Genomic DNA, 22,282 nt, shown 5'->3' with positions numbered 1-22,282 from the left:
CCGATGCAAACCTCAGTGCCCAACAACTGGTGAATTCATCTGCTCGACTGCTCTAGCGTCCACCGTCCAAGCTCCGGAGTGCGACAGCCCGCCTGCAGTGATGGCGCCCAAGCACCTCAACCGCCGCCGCCACCTCCTCTTCGGCGCCGCGGCGGTGCTGGTCCTCCTCCCCTCTGGATCCAGCGCCACCGCCGTCGAGTACTGCAGTAAGCGCGCCTCTAGAACTAAAAGTGTCCCCGAGTCGAGTGATGATTTCGTGGTGTTTCTGCAGAAAAGGGGCGGGACTACCCAGTGAAGGTGAGCGGCGTGGAGGTCGTCCCCGATCCCGTCGTCAGGGGGGAACCGGCCACCTTCAAGATCTCCGCCTCCACAGGTAACCAGTCTGTCCGTTGCGACGGGCTCAACCGGCTACCCTCTGTGTTGCGGGTTAGGGATTCAGAGCGTGTATGTGGCATCAGGTAGTTCGAGCGGGGAATTCCTGTGTAGCCATTGTCTCAGATTGGATATGCTTCTCGTGGGATCAAATTCGAGCTGTTAATACTAAGAATGCTGTAACGTTGATGAGCGTTTCCATGGCATTGCTCCTGTTTCACAATATTGTCTGGTCTCTGGTGTACCAAACACAACAAAGAGCCACAGTGGTGGGTCTTGAATTTGAACCCAGGGTATGCCTGGCAAAAATATCTCGCATTCAATATGGTATAATCCAAAACAATATTAGACCTAGCGGATATCAAGCGCAAGCGAGTACTAGCCGAGAGGAGGGATGGTCTGAAGACTGACAAAGTACTTTAGAATGTTGGAGTTTTAAAATTTGGACTTTCTAAATCTAACTAGTACTAGTAATTTTGGTTAAGATCTAAGGTAGGCCTGGGTCCGCCCATGGTAATGGACATAGAATTGGTTGGAATGGTTGCTACAATGTACAATCTAGAAAAGCTCTCTCCTTAGGTACCATATTGGATTGTTCTTGACAATAGATGGTTTTCACATGGAAGCACAAAACAGTGTATGTTGCAATTCATATGCATGTGTGCATGCCAGATCAGCGATTTCTCTTATTTTTGAACTTTGTTTTCTTTTGTTGCCTGTATTTCTGTCAATGAGGACTGCTTTAATGTACTAGTTGTATCCTACAAATGATTTATTTTCTTTTATGTGATGTGCTCGTAAGTTTCTCTACAATCAAAGATTAAGAGTACCCTACAAATGATATGTTATCTTTTATGTGATGTGCTCATAAGTTCCTCTACAAAGCAGGGTGATATCAGCCTATAAAGCAACTTGTTTTCTATACACTTTTTCTTCCTTTTGTAAGATTAGTTACAGTTTGGATAATGAAATTAGGTACTGTCACCTGTTCTAGACCTGCATAAGAAGTTATGAAGTGATTTTTTTGTTTGGTTTGGTTTGTTGGGAGTGGGGAGAGGGGGTTTCTTGTTCAAAACTTTTCCTTGTTCAGAACTATGGTGAGCCTTTGCGGTCCGCCTGAATAACTTGTATTAAGCCCATCAAAAACTGGTGGGTTTTAGCCACCTAATTTTAGCATTTAAGACACCCTTTTATCGCCTGTTGAACCTTTATTCACAAATTATGATGTCACTATCTTGTTTCTCTTAGTTTGGTAAATATTTCAAACCCTTGGTTATCATCCCCATTTAGATGATAGTATTGTTTGAAACTTAGATACCTCTCCATTAGCATTTATTACAACAGAACGACTTACTACTGTGTCACCTTTGTAGTATATATTATCATCGTGTATTTTGCCACAGCTACTGTTGTTTAGTTGAGAAAGAACATCACAAAGAATTTTCCAAGCTCATTATTCCTTTTTTTTTCTGCATTACCTGACACATCTCAAACTTTTGCATAGAGGCTCAGTGCAATTTTGCTGACATATTTCCTGACACATCAAAACACTAGAATCTCCATTCTAGCCTGTAGATGTGTACCGGATCAGAGGATGCAAACTTGAGCAGAGATACTATACCTATCTTGACTTGTCAAATCTAGGGCAGCAGGATGGTAAACAGGCCTTGTTTAGTTCGCAAAAATTTTCAAGATTTCCCGTCACATCGAATCTTTGGTCGCATGCATGGAGCATTAAATATAGACGAAAATAAAAACTAACTGCACAGTTTACCTGTAATTTGTGAGATGAATCTTTTGAGCCTAGTTACTCCGTGATTGGATAATGTTTGTCAAATAAAAACGAAATACTACAGTAGCCAAAAACAAAAATTTTTGCTAACTAAACAAGGCCTTAGATTGCTCTGGCAGGAACGATTTTTGGATGTTCATATCATAAATTGCAGATGTAGGGTCATACATTTTTTTCCTTTTTATTTTACCTTAGGAAAATGTTTCATATGGCTAACTGGAGCCCTGTGATGAATCTGAAGTTGAAAAATCATTTAGATGACCTCTTTTTACTGTTGCAGTTTGCTTATCAGTGTAATTCATTTTGTGTGTTGTATCGCCATTTGAATTTATCTGGTTGCTTCCTGCCAGACCCATACAGGCTAGTCATGACTCATGACTCGTGAGATGTTTTTGTTTGAATACCCTAGATAAAAACATCACTAAAGGGAAACTGGTGATAGATGTTGCGTACTTCATTTTCCACGTCCACTCAGAAACTCATAACCTCTGCGATGAGACTTCTTGCCCAGTAACAGGTGAATTTGTGCTAGCTAGCCAACAGACATTACCATCATTCACCCCGCCAGTAAGTATAATGCACCACAAAATTTAGTTCTATTAATAAACTATATATTAATAAACTATGCTTACTGGATTACTGATTACTTTTCCTGGAATGTTGTTTATCTTGCAGGGTTCCTACACCCTCACGATGAAGTTGCAGGGGGACAGCAACGAGGAACTTACCTGCATCTCCTTCGGGTTCAGCATCGGGTTTGTTACGCCAAACCCCATCATCTAAGCCTGATTTCAAGTTTGCCATGGATGTAGTTACATGAACCTTAAAGTGCAACATATTCTTCCATATGACTCAGAATGTGTGCTCAACTGTTGTCTTGTATTCGGAGCTGGACACCCGACCTAACGATCTAACTACATACGGTGTTATCATGGACCTACCTGAGTTTGGTGCTCCATGTCAGCATGTTGTTTACATGTATAATATATATAAAAAATTGAAATCTCCTTTCGGTAATTGCTGTTATGGTCTTGTCCCCTCAGTGCATCTTTCCTGAATGATAAAACTTGAAAGGACAATTGGGTTCACTTTCTTTTGATACTTGATTCTGTTCTGTGATGCCCTGGCGTGGGTGGATGGCCCCCGTTGGTTGCTGCTGTCCGTCCAGCTAGACGTGCAACTCATGAGCCTGGCGCCGCCTGCCTGAGTACAAGGCAACAAATGGACAGACATGGCGCAATGGGTGGGCTGGATGCCGTCCAGCTATGTGTCAATGTGTGGAAGCAGGATCGCCGAGCAACAAATGCCCAGGCATGGCGCAATGGATCCCGTTGCTGTGATACGTGTAGTAGGCTTTGTCCCACGCGGCACGCATAACGTCGCCGGCAATGTTTTCTTGCGACAGCACCACGTGCAGCAAAATGGTTCCTTTTTGTTTGCAGTATACAGTAAGTGGTGGACCAATTAGCACTGACACGGGGAGTACTTTCTTCTCTATTCTAGAGCAACCATAACGTGTCCAAAAGATACTTTCTTCGTCTCAAAGATAATACAATTATAAATATCGCGCTTGGCTGATAAGTCATAATTAAAAATATTGTTCGTTGATTTGTTGTGAGGAACACAGCTGAATGACTAGCAGATTCGACAGATAAGCTCAAGCGAATAGACTTAGTTTCTTTTAAAACAGAACCAAAGAATACATACAATGAAGATATATTTCATAGTACATGTAATGAAACAAATTTGATGATACATATGCTAATACATTTTTGCTTTACTTTTGGTCAAATTTTAAATAAGTTCAGTATAAAGTCAAAATGATCTATAATTTGGAACTTGGAAGGGTGACACATGCTTTGAACTAACATGAAGGAGGATTTAACTTGTTTTTTTTATTCATACACCAAATGTCTTTACCTTGAGATTTTAGAGGGAAACATATAGACTTCATTTGTTTTACTAGAACTTATATTGAACCGACAAGTTCTATGGTTTTTGGCGGCCATATGTATGTACATCCAGAATTTTGAGCTAAAGAGCAATTTTATTACTAACAATTTAATATAAACACATGCCCCCCCCACTTTAATTTATTCTACAAACTTCAAACCTTGCATCTATAACTTGGATGTTCAAACCCATAAAAAATATAGTTGCATGTGCCAGATAAATTAGGATACTTAGGTCAGTCTCAATGCATGTTTTATGGGAGTGTCATGCATATTAAATAGGGTGCCACATAAGCAAAATTGCTGACTTGGCAGGATCATTAAATGAAGATGTTTCATCAGATGAGAGAGGAGTTTCATTCCCATAAAACTCTTGTGGTTGGGTTACCTAGTTTATAGTCTTGGTAACTTTGTCATGAAACTATACATTGAGACTGATTACCCCCGATATAAAAAACATACAACGGCAAAGGAGCACCGAGGCCATATCCGGCGCCAAAAAGGAAGGCTGTTCAAAATTTCGAACCATCCTTTGCATTAACGGCTCTAATCGTGTTCAAACTACCAAATCTGAACGTTAATGGGCTGCCCGGGAAGCGGCAGGCGCCCGCACGCAAGTTTAACATCCGCACCGCACGCCAGCCAGCCCAGTGCCCCACGCTCCGCGCACGCCAACGACGCCCGAGAGCACCGAAACAGAATCCAGGAGAGGGCTGCGTAGCACACGGGCCTCGCGACGCGACTCCCGGAACGGAAGCCCTAGCTTTTTCCTCGCGTTCTTCCACCCCCTTTCCTTCCTCCACCCCGCGCCTCCGCCCCCGCTCCCGCCTCCACCCCGCGCCCTCGCCTCCGCCGCGCCATGTACCCGAGCCCGTACGCCGGCTCCGGCGCCGGAGGGAAGATCCGGCGCCGCCCGCCGCCCCGCGCCGCGTCCACGCCCTACGAGCGCCCCCCCGCCGCCGCCGCCGCGCACCGCCTTGCGGCCGCCGCTGCTGCTGCAGCGGCTTCCGCATCCTCGGAGCCGGGCGGCGGCGAGCGCGGCGGCGGGAGCGGTGGCTGGGTGTCCCGGCTGGTGGACCCGGCCTCCCGCCTCATCGCGGGCGGCGCCGCGCGCCTCTTCGGCTCGGTGTTCCGCAAGCGCCTCGCCCCGCCGCCGGCCCCGTCTCCGCCGCTGTCGTCGCCTCCCGGTGAGCCTAAGATTCATCTGCGCTCCTCCCTGCTCCCTGAGATTCATCTGCAACAACCGTCCGTGATTTTGGCTGGGGCTAGGGTTTCGGGCTTCCCAAGCATGCTAGGGTTTACCTCACATTGGTAAGCACCTACTCACGGTTTTGGGCGATTTTGGCTGTGGCAGATGTATTGCCGATATATAGAGGATGAAGCCGAGTTGTTCTGCCACGTTAGCTCACATGAGCTTTCCTGCAGAGACGCAAAGCTTTGAAATCGTGGTTTGGAGTTATGTATATAGTGCTTTTTAGCATTGTTTTGATTATATACTTCAAAAGGAAATATGTCACAATGATTGATTGGTGTATGCCAGAGTCTAGATTTTAGCGCTCGAGAGGTGTCTAGCCTATTGGATCCTTGTGTTTTTATTGGTGGATGCGAAATAAAAGGGTTCTCTTATTCTCCCCATTCTTTCTTACTCTTGGCTCTTAATTCTTAGTGATTGTGTGTTGACTGTAAATTAATAAATTATGTTGATGCTGGTCTGATCGCAGTTTTGGTGTTTGCAGGAAAAAATAACGAGCCAAAACAGGACTTGCCTGATTCAACACATGTTGTAAGTAGCAACCGACCGTTTGCAGTTAAACAGAACACATCATATATTATGTTTAATGAGCCTGTGTTCTATTTGGTATCATTTGGTTCACCGTTGTTCAGACCAGAACATTTGAAAACTCAATGCAGGATTCGCTTCCAATCCCAGAGGGTGGAATGGATAAAGGGAAGAGCATAGTTGGCACATCAGATGACAAAGCATTGTCTGAAGTAGAGCACTTGTTAATGCGGAAGACATTCACTAAGTATGTATCTGCATAGTTACCATTCTTCAATTTCTATTGCTTAATCTGCTATATTTTTCTTAAAATGTATTTTGAAAGTTCATAAGTAGCTTTCACCCTCACCCCTGGTATAGTGGCTATTATCTGGTTCATGTGATGTTCCACCTCTTCCAGTCTAAAATATATTTCAAATGAGGTTCCCTTTTGTTGTACTGCTGCACGCAGTGCGCTCTTCGCGTTTCCTCTGTTTGTGCTTGCGTGCTGCTTTCACAATGTATTCTTTGTTCAATGCTACTGAAGCTGTTCATGACAATCATTACTTCCTTTGCAGGGTTGAGTTTGATCGACTTACAGACTTATTGCGTGCAAGAACCATTGAGACTGATCCACCTAAATCAATTGTTCCTCATGAGGAAAAGAATGAAGAAAGTATCAGGATTGATGGAATCGGAGGCTCAGCATTACGTCATATGGATCTAGATGATTCTCCGGCTGTTAAAGTAAGGATTCAACTTGCTCGTACAAGCATTTTACGTTACTCCTGAATATGGAATAACAGAAAATCCTGTTATCCAGTACCTGAATACCATGAAATTTCATGCTGTTAGCAGAGCCAAGAGGAAAGCTTGTACAATTTATAGTTCCTTTTCCAGTATCTCTATGGTCATATGGTAGTACTATGTTTTACCTTATTCAAATTATGGCAGTTTTTTTCTTAATATTTAAATTGGATAGCATGGCCGTGTTTAGTCCCCGAAGCGAAAAATTTCGCGACACTGTAGCACTTTCGTTTGTTTGTGGTAAATATAGTCCAACCATGGACTAACTAGGCTCAAAAGATTCGTCTCGTAAATTCCGACCAAACTGTGCAAATAGTTTTTATTTTCGTCTATATTTAATACTTCATGCATGCGTCTAAAGATTCGATGTGATGGGGAATCTTGAAAAATTTTGGGTTTGGAGTGGAAGTAAACAAGGCCCATGTCCTTCGAGTTCTTTGTGTATCACCAAGGTTCTTGAGGCGGTAGGGGAGGTGAAGGCGTGAGGTGAGGTGAGGTGATGTCATATCAATCTAGGAACAGTGGAATGCAGCAGAGGAAGTAGCAAAGAAAATGGGGAAAAGATAAATAAAGGGAAGAAAGGGGAAGGAGGGGCAGGCCGAGCGCACCATCGAGTCTATACCCCTTCTCTTCGCGGCTTCCCTGAATCCTTAACTCCTGATTGCTCGATGTCCAAAATGTACTGCTTGCAGTGCTACTGCTCCCTCCCTGCTGGCTACACGTCCCATCTCTGTGTTCCTCCTCTCTGCCACCACCCTTCCTGGAAGGAGTGCTGCACCGGCCATCAACGCCGAGCTTGGTGGGGGTGTGGGAGATGGTGTCTGCTTGGCCTGGCCATCAACTTCCCCACCTACTCTTCATATTTTCTTCCTCTCTTGTCACTGCATTTCTGGTAAACCGTCCATTATGCCTAGGCTTGTGGATGTGCCCTGTCTACATTGTGTATCATTTAGATCCCTTAGAACTGCAAATTTATGTTACCAAACACTTGGCCCTATTTATGGTCAATTTTGGTTATGTGTATGCTAAATGAGAATAATGGAACATTACTGAGATTTTCTCCTTATAATTTAAAGACCTCATTTAAATTAAAGACTGTCAATCCTACATTTATAATTTATTTCAGATAAAAAACGCGTGGCAAACAACAGCTTATGTTTGAAATAAGTTCCCATGGTATCTCTAGTAACTAGTTTTTGTTCCCTATTGGCTCCCAGTTAGTTTGGGGCCTTGGGGACCTAAATACGCATGAGTCTCAAGTTTTAGTTCAGGGATGCAAATGACATACCTGTACACATTTAGATCATTAGCTTCAATGCCTGTTGTTACTGCACTCCAAAATATGTTGTTAATAAAGCTGGTTAGATTGTTGGATTTATGTTTTTTTGACTTTTTTCCTGTACTAATGTAAAATCGCTAGTTTGATTGGATGCATGTAGCTCGGTAAGCATAATAATTTGTCTAGGTATGACTGTTAAGTACTATATATACAATTGCTGACTTGCAGCATCAACCATTCAGTGAGCTAGGAAGAAGCTAACAAATGTAGCTTTGCTTTTAGGTATTGTTGTCTGAATCTTCTGTTACCTTTTATATTTAATTCCTATCTAATTTGCACTTTTACAGGTACATAATCATGTTGATAGTTCTCCTGCAGAACTCGCGATACAATATATGAGCTCTCGTTATTCGAGGGAACCCCAATCAAGTAGTCTGCGGAGCCGTTTGTTTCTTGAGAATAAAGGGGAAGCAAGCAACATTGCCAATGATAGGAGATCTGGACCACCAATTGTTCAGGCACCACTTGAATTTCGGAATGAAAATCCTGGTCTCCCTGTGAATGGCTATGGGACTTCGGGATTACGTGGGCGGTCAGCGATATATAGAATGTCTCGCTCTCCGTATTTTAAGGTTGGTATATATCTAGTACACATTATGTCAGGTTCTTTTAGGTTGCTAGTTTTCTGATAAGTATAGTTTTGCATTGCAATGGACCTCAAAAATATAATTTTGACAATCAAATGCAAATGCTACTATAAAATTGCATTATCATCTAAGCATCTAAGTTTACTTGTATCACCATTTCTTTTATACTTAACAAATATTGATGGCCAGTGCTGGTCAGATTTAAAATAGTTTGACTTAATGAGTTCTAGGATATCACCTTTTTCCTTTACCAGAGGTCGCGAACACATATTTATTTGTATGTGCTCCACACAGAATGCTCTTGGTTTTACAGTACTAGAAATTTTCTACTTTTTCATTTAGTGAGTTGAGAAGAGCTTCCGAAGTTATTGGAAGTAATTTTTTGTTTATGCATCTTGTAGGGTCAGAACTATTCCAACGATGTGAACACGTCTTCATTGCCCCAACGAGCGCAAAGTTTGCATGTTGGTGGCAGACAGGTAATTTATTAAACATTTGGAGTACTGCATAGCTTTAAGTACAGTATGCATTTTTTCTTTCATTATACACAAATATTAGAAAGCGGTGTGGATACGTTACAGAATTATGGTTGTGAACGTGTAAAATCTATGATTTTTCTCCTGATGTCTGTGATGTGCCACATGCAAATATTTATATGATAGAAAGCAACATATCAACTCAATTTATTGATCTTTGAATAATATCATGGAATCTAGACTTGTTGGGTACATCATTGAGGAACTTTCTTTGAGGTGTATGTAACTTCTGCATGGTCTGAACTTTATGCACCAGAGTTTTCTCACTATACTCCCATATCCATAACAGGTCCTGAAACGAAGGGTGGCTGAATTAGAGAATGAACCTGGATCTGTAGGCCCTATTCGTAGAATTCGGCAGAAGTCAAATATGATGTCTTCTTTTAGGGATTCTCGTGCAAATCCTCGAGGAAACCTTCTCACTAGCCATACAAGTGAGGAAACCTTCTCACTATCCATTCAGTCTTCGAGCTCAAAAAGACAGGTTGGGAGTAGTCAATCTCTGAGACCCCTAGAATCCCAAAAGAATGGGGGAGATGGTAAATCTAGTGATAGCATTCCACCCATACCTGCTCAATCAAACAAGATGGCTGAGAAAATATTTGAGCAGCTTAATATAATAGCTCCATCACCAAAACAGCAGCAATCTGTTACTCCGAATGCTAGTAATTCTATGTCAAAGAAACCTGTTATGCAAGATGCTGGGCCAAGCAGTATGTATAACCAATCTAGTTCCCTGAAGTTTCAAGATTTGGATGGTGCAAATGGACCCCTTGATACAAATTTGAATGGTTCCCTGTTTAAGAAAGACAAGCTAAATATAATAAAAGACGTACTGCCAAAAGCTGCCTTTTCTGATAGACCTACCCTTTTGGGGAACCCAGTTGCTGCTTCTAAATCACTGACGCCAGGCTTTAAAATGGCTGTGAGAGAGGTATGAGAAATGTGTACTCTTTTTATCAAATGTAATGTATGCAATCATATATCCAACACTTGTGCTGACACTTTTTTCTTACCGTTATGTTTTCAAGGACTCACCAGAGTTGGATGATGATCTGGAGATTCGTATTCCACCATCAAGTAAGATTGAAACAACTGAGCAAAAAATTGATTCAAGTAGAAAAGAAAATATATTAGAGCAAAGGGTCGAACCAAACTTAAAGAAGAACATTGCTGATTCTCCGGTTAGTGAACAGCCTGTAGCATCACTGTCCAAAACTGTCCCTTCATCTAGTGGTTTGCTTTTATCTAATGATCCTGGGAAGGCAGTTCCCAATGCTTCTGTGGACAACAATACTGGTTTTGCATTCTCAAATGCACCTCCTGGCAGCCGTCCTGCAACTGGTGTATCAGCAATGTCAGTTGCTTCAGTTAATGATGATAAACAGACTGGTGCTTCAAATTCTATTTTTGGCATCAAGCAGTCAATTACATCAGTTTCGGAAACATCAACTGTAAAAAACAATTCCACACATGGGCAGAGGTGATTTCTCTTGTATCCTTGTCTCTCTTTTGATGTTTCAGGGAACATTTATATTATTAGTAGTAAGAATGTGCACCATAATTGCAATGTCTTATGTGTTACTGTGCAACTGAGTATTTATCTTATCATGAAATTGGTTAGACTTGGTGTTAGTAATTGGATGTGGATCTTTGATGGACAATGGAGAGATAATTTTTTTTTTAACTTAGTGATGCATTTAATAAATCTATATAGTCTTAAAGCTGATCCTCCTGTAATGTAAGCCTGGTTGTTTTCAATGTTTTTAAGTCTGCTAATCTATTTTGCTTTTTATGTTTCCAGTGTCATGAAGCCCACACCATTAGCCAGCACTAGTCCAGAGAGAGGTGATAAAACAGAAAAAGCAGAAGATGTAGCTAAATCATCGGAAAAGGTGTTGCCCTCAGCTGCATCAGCAACACTGAACGTACCTCTCCGTTTTACTTCTGCGGCATCTACTTCAAGCCTGAGCAATGGCTTCTCGTACTCGCCACCAAAGCTCGAAACTGCTCCACCTACTGATAAACCTGCTATCAGCTCTGCTGCTTCCAACTCCATATTTGCTGTATCCAGTAGCAGTCCAGCTATTTCATCGTCTCCTGCATTTACAGCATTTAGTTTTTCTTCCAGCGCTCCGGTTGGCTCGTCAGTGGTAACATCAGCTAAATCAGATGGCACAACTGTTGAGAATAAGGCAGCTAGCACCATATCATTTGGTGTAGGGGCTGCAAAAGATGAAGTGAAATCTTTGCCACCAGATGCAACCAGCAAGTCGCCATCGAAACTTTTTACTTCACCTGTGTCATCAAATATTGCAAGCTTTTCAAGTTCTGTCACTTCTACGCCTAGTTTCTCCCCGGTTGCAGCTTCAAGTGATGTTGCTGGCATAGCTATGGCTGCACCATCTAGTACTTCTACTGCACCAGGTTTACAGTCTGCTTCAACCCCATCATTTACATTTCCGAGCTCTGGAAACAGCCTTTTTGGGTTCAGTTCGCCAGCCCAATCAACTGGCCTCAGCACATCATCAGTTGCTGGTACTACCTCTCAACCATCAGCTGCTAGCACATTCTTTGGTAGTAAGCCGGCACAGTCAGAGGGAACAATGCAACAACCATCACAGAGTTCAAAACCACAATCTGGGTCACCATTCCCGGCCATGACTCCTGGACTTGGTGCTTGCTCGTCTGGATCGGGGACGTTATCTTTTGGACTTGGAGCTTCCTCGACTGGTTCAGGGACCATATCTTTTGGTGTTGGAGCATCATCTTCCGCACCTGGAACTTCATCAGCTTTTGGGACAGCAGCTCACTCATCTGGACCTGGGGTTTTCTCTTTTGGGGCAGGAGCTTCCTCATCAGGATCTGGGACTGTTGCCTTTGGAGTTGGAGCTGCCTCATCAGGACCTGGGGTGTCTTTTGGATCAGGAGCTGCCTCGTCTGGACCTGGATTTGGAGCAGGACCCTCCTCATCTGGACCTGGGATCGTGTCCTCTGGAGCTGGAGCCTCCTCATCTGGACCTGGGACCGTGTCATTTGGAGCAGGAGTCTCATCTGGACCTGGCACTGTCTCTTTTGGAGCAACAACTTCCACATCAGGGGCTGGATTTGGCAATTCACCATTTGGAACTGGAGCTACGTTTGCGAACCCATTTAGCGCTAGCTCAAGTACTGGGTTCACATTTTCTTCACCTAGCTCTTCTGGTGCATCAACGGTGGCCAGTACGAGTGTGTTTGCCTCCTCCACAGTTTCGTCAGCCTCAGATTTTAGCAACCCTTTTGGCTCAAGTTCATCCGCACCCAGCACATTTACATTTGGGCAATCAGCTTCTTCAGGCAGCGGTTTTGCATTTGGAGCGCAGCCAGCTCCAACGTTCTCATCTCAACCATCATCAGTTTTCTCATTTACTTCAGCAAACACTAGCATGAACTCGTCTCCACAGCCTGCATTTGGAATGACTAATACCAACACAGCCTTCGGCATGGCTTCCCCTGGAAATGATCAGATGAACGAAGACAGCATGGCAGATGACACTAGTCAGGCGGCACCTGCGCCAGCGCCAATATTTGGTTCTTCATCATTTGGACAGCAGAATATCTCACCTGCTGCCCCGGTATTTGGTGCTCCCGCAGTCCAGCCAGCTGGTGTTTTTCAGTTTGGCAGCCAACAAGGCTCAACACAGCAGAACCCGTCCTTTCCAGCCGCTGGCAGTCTAGAGTTTCAGGGTGGGAATTTTTCATTGGGCAGTGGGGGTGGTGGCGGTGACAAGTCGAACCGAAGAGTGATCAAGGTCAAAAGGACAACAAAGAAGAGATAAGGGTGAGCCCTCAGTTGGAATCTGCATTCAATGGTGTCATTTGGGATTGGATTGCACCACTTGGTAGCAACCTTACCTCGGTTTATAATCAAGGGAATGAAGTTATCTGCGACAAAGGTTTATATGGCCATACAGATTTCCCTGCAGCAGGAAGATAACACTACTATATATCTCATGTCTGGGGCTTGTAAACCCATCCTCAAGGTCAGTGGAGTCTGCCCCCACACAATTCATTTCCTCATCTGAGCCGGCCTGCATGTTGTGTAATATGCTTGTGCTCTTGGGGTGTAAAATAGAACAAAGATGTGTCTCGAGGTGTAATTTTTGTTTTCTGGCCCCCCAAATGCCGTCTTGATTTCATTTCCCTGTGGTTTGCCTCCGGTATATTTGTCTCGGAGTGTAATGCACTGTTGTATTTTTGTCCTTGGTTTATTACATTCAATCAACAAGGTCAGAACTGATAGCGTAGAATCCGTATCCAAACTAATCATGCGTATGCATTGATTGTTTACGTGTCTTCCGTGAGCTGTTGCGTGCCCACGCCACGCTGTGTTGTCTTTCTCGCAGCAGAATATTTTCGTTCCCGTGTGCTTGACCGGTTCTTCCCGAAAGCAACCGCTCGGCACCTATGTTTAATCCGTAATCGGACGGGCACCTAATTTGGAATTTTTTGTCCGGCACAGCTGAAACTGGGATGTTACCGGCCACCTGCCGCGGCTGGTGGTACTCTGGGAGAGCCGGAGATCCGGACGCCCATTGGCTCCCGGACCCGGTGGGACGGCGACGCGCTTTTGGACTTCGCACACAGCGGAGCGGCGCGGCGCGACCCGGTCGGTCGGCCACCCACGCGCAAGTCCGGTCTCGCGCGTTTCATTTCAGCCCCGCTTTCCCTCCGCGATCATGGAAGTGGAAGAACCGGGGCAACAGGACAAAAACAATGACACTTGGCGTCGTCGTGCCTCCTCGCGGATCCCCACTTCGCGCCCTCTTCCTTCCTGCTATAGCTCCTGCTCCTTCCTCGCCGTGCCATGTCAAACTCATCAACAGCTAGACACGAGTAGCCACCCAATCATTTCCCCCCCTCGGTCTGAACTCTCAACTGCGCGTATCCGCCGCGGCAGCCCAGTACAACCGCCTCAGGTCGGTCCCCACGACGCCTCCTCCTGGATCTCGTTTTTGTTCGCTTCTTGGTCCATTCATACTTCCCCTCACGCACGTAACGAGGGGATCACGCGTTTCCAGACCCTCAGCTCCTGCCCTTTTGTTGCCCCCGCTGCTCCTATTCATGCTCTCATCACTTCTTGTTCTTCTTCGAGCTAGCTGCCTATCATGGTCATGGTCGAGCTGCTTGCTGGCCCCTTGCTTGTAATCCTCGGTCCTCTATAGAGGTGGCCCTACTACCCCTCTCTCTGCCTTGAGCAATTTGGTTTCTTGCATCTGTGCTCTCGCCTTTGACTGCTTCTTCCTCCACCTGCCGCGCCGGCAGGACGACGAGGTCCAAAAGCTTTTGGTGGCCATGCGGTCGCTCTCGCCGCTTCGTTACTGTTGATGCGCAGGCGGTAGCTGCTGTCCCAAGGCGTCTGATTTCTGCATTGCAAGCTCCGGGATACCTTGTCTGGCGTTGACTTCGACACGCACTCGAGGCGATCGGCGCGTTTCTTTCCATCTTTGATCTTGGCTTTCCATAGTTTCCCGCGCGAGGTATCCGATCTCCTGCTCGAAAGAGGTCCGTTCCCGGATGCTGGAAGAGACATACATACATCCATATATCCGCGACGTGATCTGAGCCGACGACGCGGAGCTCGAGGAGTTGAGAGCTAGCTGTGCTTCTTGGATCCGAGCGGGGGGTCAGCTTGGGCGCCCGCCCCGAAAAAGATTCCGGCGACTCGTGTTCGCCCCCGCCAGCCGACGGCCGCGATGGGGAACACGTGCGTCGGCCCCAGCATCACCAAGAACGGCTTCTTCCAGTCCGTCTCCACCGCGCTGTGGAAGACGCCGCAGGACGGCGACGCGCTGCCCGCCGCCACCGCCGCCAATGGCCCCGGCGGCGCCAGCCCGGGCCGGTCGCAGTCGATGCCGCCGCCGAAGCCGGCGTCCGACGTGCACGTCGCCGTGCAGAGCAAGGCCCCTGAGCCCGTCAAGATCGCCGTCTCCTACTCGGAGCCGCCGCCCAAGGCGGCCGCCGCCACGCAGGACGCCAAGCCTGCCAACACCAAGGCCAACGCCAACGCCAACGCCAGCCCCAGCCCCAACTCGTCCGCCGAGGCGCCGCCCAAGCCGCGTCCCAAGGTGCCGCAGGTGAAGCGCGTGTCCAGCGCCGGGCTGCTCGTCGGCTCGGTGCTCAAGCGCAAGACGGAGAACCTCAAGGACAAGTACAGCCTGGGGCGGCGGCTCGGGCAGGGCCAGTTCGGCACCACGTACCTGTGCGTGGAGCGGGCCACCGGCAAGGAGTACGCGTGCAAGTCCATCCTCAAGCGCAAGCTCGTCACCGACGACGACGTCGAGGACGTCCGCCGGGAGATCCAGATAATGTACCACCTGGCAGGCCACCCCAACGTCATCTCCATCCGCGGCGCGTACGAGGACGCCGTCGCCGTGCATCTCGTCATGGAGCTCTGCGCCGGCGGCGAGCTCTTCGACAGGATCGTGCAGAAGGGCCACTACACCGAGAGGAAGGCCGCCGAGCTCGCCAGGGTCATCGTTGGAGTCGTCGAGGTGTGCCACTCCATGGGCGTCATGCATCGGGATCTCAAGCCGGAGAACTTCCTCTTCGCTGACCAGAAGGAGGAGGCCGCTCTCAAGACCATTGACTTTGGTCTCTCCATTTTCTTTCGCCCCGGTGAGTTTCTGCGATCACGTTGTGAACGTAACCTTCCATTCAGGAAAACATGTCGACGCGAATTGATATTTCTGTACCTTGTTTTATTTCCCTTTTACTTGATCCATGATTCGGTTATGTGCTCCCATCCCTTCAACATTTGATCAACATTATCAGCATTATGTGATTCAATGCAATGCTTCTCAATTTCTGCCAAATCAAAGGTGTGGTGACTGTTATTACACGTTTGAATTGCCAAATGCCAATGCTGTTTGATGACCCTAATTCAGTCAGTTACGGAGACAATGTCATCTGTTATTCATTTTACCGATTCGATCTTCACCACAATTAGAATTCAGAATATTGTCATTCATTAGCTGTGATACGTGGTTAGGGATACGACATTATGTTTTTTGTTGCTCGATTAAAGTACTGGTGAAAATATGATCCTTGCCACTAAATGTATATGGAAGGATTTATTTTGTGCCACCAACAGTTGAGACATAGAGCTGCATATCTTTACAATTCTGCAGTCTGCATCCCATCATCATGATAGCAATCATTCTCCATTTCCCTCAACATTTTTATTCCATCTTACTCCAGGTCAAATATTCACGGATGTTGTTGGTAGCCCTTACTACGTCGCACCAGAGGTCCTGAAGAAGAAATACGGTCCAGAGGCAGACGTTTGGAGTGCTGGTGTAATCATTTACATCTTGCTGTGTGGAGTGCCACCATTTTGGGCAGGTGCAATACTATCCCCTTTTCAGTAGTCCAATGATACTGATCCAGCAACACAGCATTATGCAAATTTCCTGGCCATTCTCTTGTGCTGACCATGCACTTCATTTGTTTGTCAACCAGAGAACGAGCAGGGTATATTTGAAGAGGTTTTGCATGGGAGACTTGACTTCGAGTCAGAGCCGTGGCCCAGTATCTCCGAAGGCGCCAAAGATCTTGTGAGAAGAATGCTTATTAGGGACCCAAGGAAGAGATTAACAGCTCATGAAGTTTTACGTGAGTTCCTAACTTTTCATCAAACGCATTGCTTCCCCATTCATGCCTGCATCATTCCCATTACTGTAGAATTGCTTCCCTTCAACAGTGCATTGTAGCTGCTGTAATTGCTTAAGCTTTTTGTTTGTTATCATGTTTCAGGGCATCCGTGGGTTCAGGTCGGTGGTTTGGCTCCTGATAAGCCGCTGGATTCCGCTGTTCTTTCTCGCATGAAGCAGTTCTCGGCTATGAATAAGCTGAAAAAGATGGCTCTTAGGGTAAGTCGTTTGGTCTTGAAAGAGTTGTTTCACATTCCTCTTTATTTTGTGCATTTGTGTTGAACCTTAGCTACCATCGTCTTGCGTTTGTACTCATGCACCCAGTCAATAGTTTCTGGAAAAGCCATTTGGCTGATGCAAGACGCATTACAGATTCATGCAAAACAAAAGGAAACATTTGCTGGCATCTATCCATCCAAATGGTTGCTGTTTGTGGCGAAGAATCCAGCCAAACCCGGCCGCTTGTCCTGATATATGTATGTTTGGTGTTTGTTTGTTTGCAGGTAATTGCCGAGAACCTATCCGAGGACGAGATCGCCGGCCTGAAAGAGATGTTCAAGATGATCGACGCGGACAACAGTGGGCAGATCACGTTCGAGGAGCTGAAGGTGGGCCTGAAGAAGGTTGGCGCCAACCTCCAGGAATCGGAGATTTACGCTCTGATGCAGGCCGTAAGTGATCCATTTGTTTCATCTTTGGATCCAAGTCACAGACAGACAGACAGAACTCCCTGCTGAAAACCCATCCTCCCTGTTGTGGTTGGCAACACACAGGCGGACGTGGACAACAACGGGACGATCGACTACGGCGAGTTCCTCGCGGCGACGCTGCACCTGAACAAGGTGGAGCGGGAGGACCACCTGTTCGCGGCGTTCCAGTACTTCGACAAGGACGGCAGCGGGTACATCACCGCCGACGAGCTGCAGGTGGCGTGCGAGGAGTTCGGCCTGGGCGACGTCAAGCTGGAGGACATGATCGGAGAAGTCGACCAGGACAATGTTCGTTTTCTGACTGAGAACACATCATTCAGACAGTTTTCTGCATCTGGATTGTTCTGAACATTTTTTATTTGGGTTGCAGGACGGGCGCATCGACTACAACGAGTTCGTTGCGATGATGCAGAAGCCGACGGTGGGTCTGCCCAAGAAGGCCGGCCTTCAGAACAGCTTCAGCATCGGCTTCAGGGAGGCACTCAGGATGGCCTGACTTGGGTGGGGAATCATATAGTTGCCTCTCCTCTCCTCTCCTCTCCTCTCCTCTCCTTGCTGCGTGTAGATGATGAATGGAGTTTGGACCTGAGTGAGTACGGTTGCTGTAGAGACGGTACTAGTAAAGTGGTAACTGGCTTCATAGCATAGGACTGATGACGAGATGAGAATGAGATTGGTTCGAAGCCGCTCGAGATGTGTACATGTGCCATCAAGGCCGGCCGCTGCAGGCCCCTGGATCGGTTCGATTGCTTGGTTCCAAACGGTTTTGTTTCATGTCGCGTGCACATGTGCCATATCTGTCTCTGTCTGATGATACTAGTACTAGTATATGCCGCGCGCGTCGGTGACGCGACGTGATACCTGTCCGCCGAGCTCTGACGGGATCCTGTCGTGTTCTCCGGCCACCAACCCGGCACCGGGAGGGAGCCGGCAGCGCAACGCCCCGAGGCCCGAGTGACGTAGTACGAGTAGCCGGCTGGATTCCCGTGGCGGTGGGCGGTGGATGCCTTTTTGTGCTTTTGTGTCGCGTCTGAGTTTGGTTGGGCCAAGTTCCGACGCGGCCCAACAACACCCCGATCCGAATTTATCGCGTTCAGGCCCCTCAGGCTCGGCCCGCCATGCCTCGCCGCACGGCACGGCACTGTCAGAGTTGGCGATTAACGTGCATGGTCCTGACTCCTGACGGAGTTCTCAGTCAGTTACCGGTGGTCATGTGATGATGTGAAAATGTTTTCACCATCGGCCTCCGTTTGTGTACTCTCTCAAGTCTGAAGAAACACCCACCACACCAGCAACACCCACTTGCACGATGGGTTCAGCCGTTCAGGATCCGTTACTGACTTCCCTGTCCGGCTGTTCCTGGGGCATAACAAACCAGTGGTCCGTCCGTTAAACCCGGATACTACCGTTAGCGTGTGTCGTCGCCCGTCAGGACCACGCGACTCCCACTGACTAGTGACTACTCCCTCGTCCCTCCCTAAAAAAAAATATCTTATTTGATCATTCGTCTTATTTAAATTTTTTATATAGATATTATATATTTTATTAAGACTTGTTTTATCATTAGAGATACTTTGCTCATGATTAATTTATTTTGTAATTTACATAAAATTTTTAAATAAGATGAACGGTCAAACGCGATGTCTTAAAGTCAGAAACATCACTCTTTTTGGGACGGAGGGAGTACGTACAGATTACCAGAATAGCCGCACCTGTCTTCGGCGGTATCTTCGGTTTACAGCAAGGTTAAAATCTGACATTCTGCCTGTTGTTTGGGACTAGTAGTATAACAAGAAGCAAGCAGACCTTTCCTTTGAGTTAGTTGTTCGCCACTAAAGACCTTGATCATATATACGTCACTATGCCAGAAAAGCTTATCAGCGACGCTTCATAAGGCTTATCAGAGACGCGGAAAACACGCGTCACTAATTTCACGTCACTGATAAGGGCTTATCTGCGACGCGTGCTCACGCGTCGCAGATAAGCCCTTATCAGTGACGCGTATTAGCTACACGTGTCGCAGATAATCTCTTATCTGCGACGCTTGTTGGCTACACGCGTCGCAGATAAGCCCTTATCTGCGACGTGTGGAGCCAATAAGAGTCACTGATAACGAACTATCTGCGACGCGTGTAGCTAATACGTGTCACTGATAACAATTTCCGAAAAATAAAAAAAATCATATATATATATATACCCTATATATATGTATATGATTTTTTTTATAAATATATATATAAGCACACACAAATGTTTCACCATTTCAACAATACATTCTTTACAAGGTTTTTAGATACAATTCTTACTACAAAATATTCATGTCGTCTCAAAATTCGCTACATCCAATTCATAAAATTCATACATCCAATTCGCTACAGCTTTGGATGATCTGACTTGGGCGATGAGCTCTCTTCTCAAAATCTTTCCAGCAGCAGATTTTGGTACCTTGTTCACAAACATCACCTTCCTCAGTCTCTTGTAGTGCGCCACCTGAAATGTAGTGTTACAAGGGTCATATTCAGTTGATGCAGGAGTACAGAACATATATGCAGCGAATCAGTCGATCGATCAGCAACATTCTCCAGGGTTTGGGAGCTACAAACCTAGAAGATTGCTAATAATACATGCTGAGCAGCAACATAGAAGATTTCTTACAGTACGTAAGCTGTAACTACATTTGAGTGTATATAGGCTGTTCTTCAGATCCTGCAAAACCATTATGCTCCAATAAATCAGCTAGCATATATCAAAACAATAATTAATAACTGTTTGGAAAGTAACTAGAGAGGAAACTTCTACTTACTTCAACAGGCATTTAAAAAGGACAAAGATACACCTTCACGTGCAAGTTGCCATTGTATTTGCAATTCATATCAAAGGAAAATCTTCTCTGAACCTACGGCAAAGTAGAAAATAATGAGGGTGACTTATTTGTGGGTATAAATCCATCCGTAGAAGATATATGAGTAGCAGTTAGCATAATGTGCAGATCTAAAATCAAGTAGCCAAATTGATACAGATAGACAAATGACAAAATTACTATGCCATTTGTTTCATTCCAATATTTTTTTACAAGTTAAAAGAATTGTACATGAAGATAGAAGTTGGTACATGAAGCAAGTCATTTCTATGGCTTAAATCTATTTGTTTGAGTCTTGCCTGTCTAGGTACATCAAGCAAAGTTTTTATGTACAGATCACAGGCATGAAGCAAAGTTTCATGCCAGTCGAAAGCAGCACCTTCCTGTCAAACAAGGTGGTGAGCTGCTGAGGCCTTTTGTTGCTCCCAAACAAATAATGCAGAGCGGAGCACTAAGGGTGCTTGTAGAACACTACTTTAGCATACAATTACTTAACGTATTTTCACCAGGAAACTGAACATATGCAGTAATCAATAAACTAGAGCACCAATCAGCAGCGTTAGGAATGAAAGTCACATCTCCAGTATTAAACAGTACTTTTTGTAGCAACGATAATGCTAATAGGAGCAGAATTAAACCTGTACAGTAGTGTCAAGCAGTAGCATTTTGCTTTGTTTACAGCACCTTGAGCATTGCTTACCTGAGTAGGGTGTGATGAAGCTGCAGCACTATGCCATTTGTTTCATTCCAATATTTTTCAAATTAAAATAATGTACATGAAGACAGAAGTTGGACAAAATCATAGCAACGACAGTATTTAGAGCAATATTTTCTGAGCACAGTGCTACGAAGTAGCAACGACAGTATTTAGGGAACACTTGATTTCTTCATAATTTAATTAAGCCAATGACTGGCTTATAAGCATTGACCGATAAGGAGCTAGGGGGTTTCGGATTAGCACATCCAAGGAGGGGATTATGTAGATCTCAGTCCAATCAAAGTTTACTCCCCCAAATTCCCAATACCCTAGTTCACGAATTTTTGGAAACGAACCCTAAATCTCCACTGAACAGGGCGCCATGGATAATTTTACCTTGGAAGCGTCGTTGTTGCCTTCAGGTGTGTGGGGTGGCCGAACTATTGCTACTGGCGCGGATGGAGCCGCTCCGTCGACGCTGCATCAGGGGCCCGCCGCGCATGAGGAAGTTGCGCAACCGCCGACGGCGCATCAGGGGCTCGCCGCAGATGAGAAATCCTGCCGCCGCCATGACCGCTTGAGGTGGCCACCGCAGATGAGGAATCCTGCCGCCGCCGTGGCCGCTTGAGGTGGCCGCCGCCGCCGCCGCGAAGAGACCCGTGCAAGTCGTCTTCTCGAGGGCCGACTGGGAGCCGATCCCGTCGCCGTGCGGAGATGGCTAGGGCGGCGCAAGGCAGCCTGGGGAGGGCCACGGTGGAACTCGGATGCTAGTGGAGACGGCCGGGGCGGCGCGGGCGGAGGCGACCAGGGAAGGTGAAGGCACGGGCAGAGGTGGCCGAGGGTGCAGGCAGAGGCGCTACGGGAGAAGAGTCATCTGCTTGTGCTTGGTCGATGGCTTTTTTCCGATTGCTGTGGGCCAAATTAGGGTGATCGGCTTTTTTTCTCTAAGCAGAGAAGAGTCATCTACAGATTAAAACAAATTAGGGTGATCGGCTTTTTATGCATAAACGCCTCCAAATGCCATGGACTAGGAAGGCGTTTCTCTAAAACGCCTCCAAATGTACATGTATTTCAGGCGTCTTTTTTATCAGCCTCTAACAATAAGTTTTCTAAGGTTTTTTTTTCAAAAATGCCTTTATACAAACAGAACTCGAGCTGGGGTTGTCGAGCTCCTCCCGAG

General features: G+C 46.1%; 2 protein-coding genes across 2 annotated transcripts; both read left to right on the top strand.

The window, feature by feature from the left end:
* Positions 1 to 3,181, top strand: LOC8084133 (putative phosphatidylglycerol/phosphatidylinositol transfer protein DDB_G0282179). Its single transcript, XM_002466287.2, has 4 exons — positions 1 to 206; positions 272 to 373; positions 2,574 to 2,731; positions 2,840 to 3,181. The coding sequence occupies exons 1-4, from the start codon at positions 101 to 103 to the stop codon at positions 2,945 to 2,947; spliced, it is 474 nt and encodes a 157-aa protein (XP_002466332.1). The 5' UTR covers positions 1 to 100; the 3' UTR covers positions 2,948 to 3,181.
* LOC8084132 (nuclear pore complex protein NUP1) lies at positions 4,786 to 18,324 on the top strand. Its single transcript, XM_021451495.1, has 18 exons — positions 4,786 to 5,303; positions 5,853 to 5,899; positions 6,001 to 6,143; positions 6,454 to 6,622; positions 8,309 to 8,593; positions 9,010 to 9,087; positions 9,434 to 10,078; positions 10,176 to 10,627; positions 10,949 to 12,959; positions 13,098 to 13,166; positions 13,646 to 13,792; positions 14,784 to 15,801; positions 16,384 to 16,527; positions 16,645 to 16,797; positions 16,939 to 17,054; positions 17,339 to 17,506; positions 17,609 to 17,833; positions 17,916 to 18,324. The coding sequence occupies exons 1-18, from the start codon at positions 4,976 to 4,978 to the stop codon at positions 18,039 to 18,041; spliced, it is 6,324 nt and encodes a 2,107-aa protein (XP_021307170.1). The 5' UTR covers positions 4,786 to 4,975; the 3' UTR covers positions 18,042 to 18,324.

This window comes from Sorghum bicolor, chromosome 1, assembly GCF_000003195.3.
Source record: "Sorghum bicolor cultivar BTx623 chromosome 1, Sorghum_bicolor_NCBIv3, whole genome shotgun sequence".
Taxonomy (NCBI): Eukaryota; Viridiplantae; Streptophyta; class Magnoliopsida; order Poales; family Poaceae; genus Sorghum; species Sorghum bicolor.
Note: the sequence above shows the minus strand (reverse complement) of the source record. Positions and strands in the feature narration are given on the sequence as shown.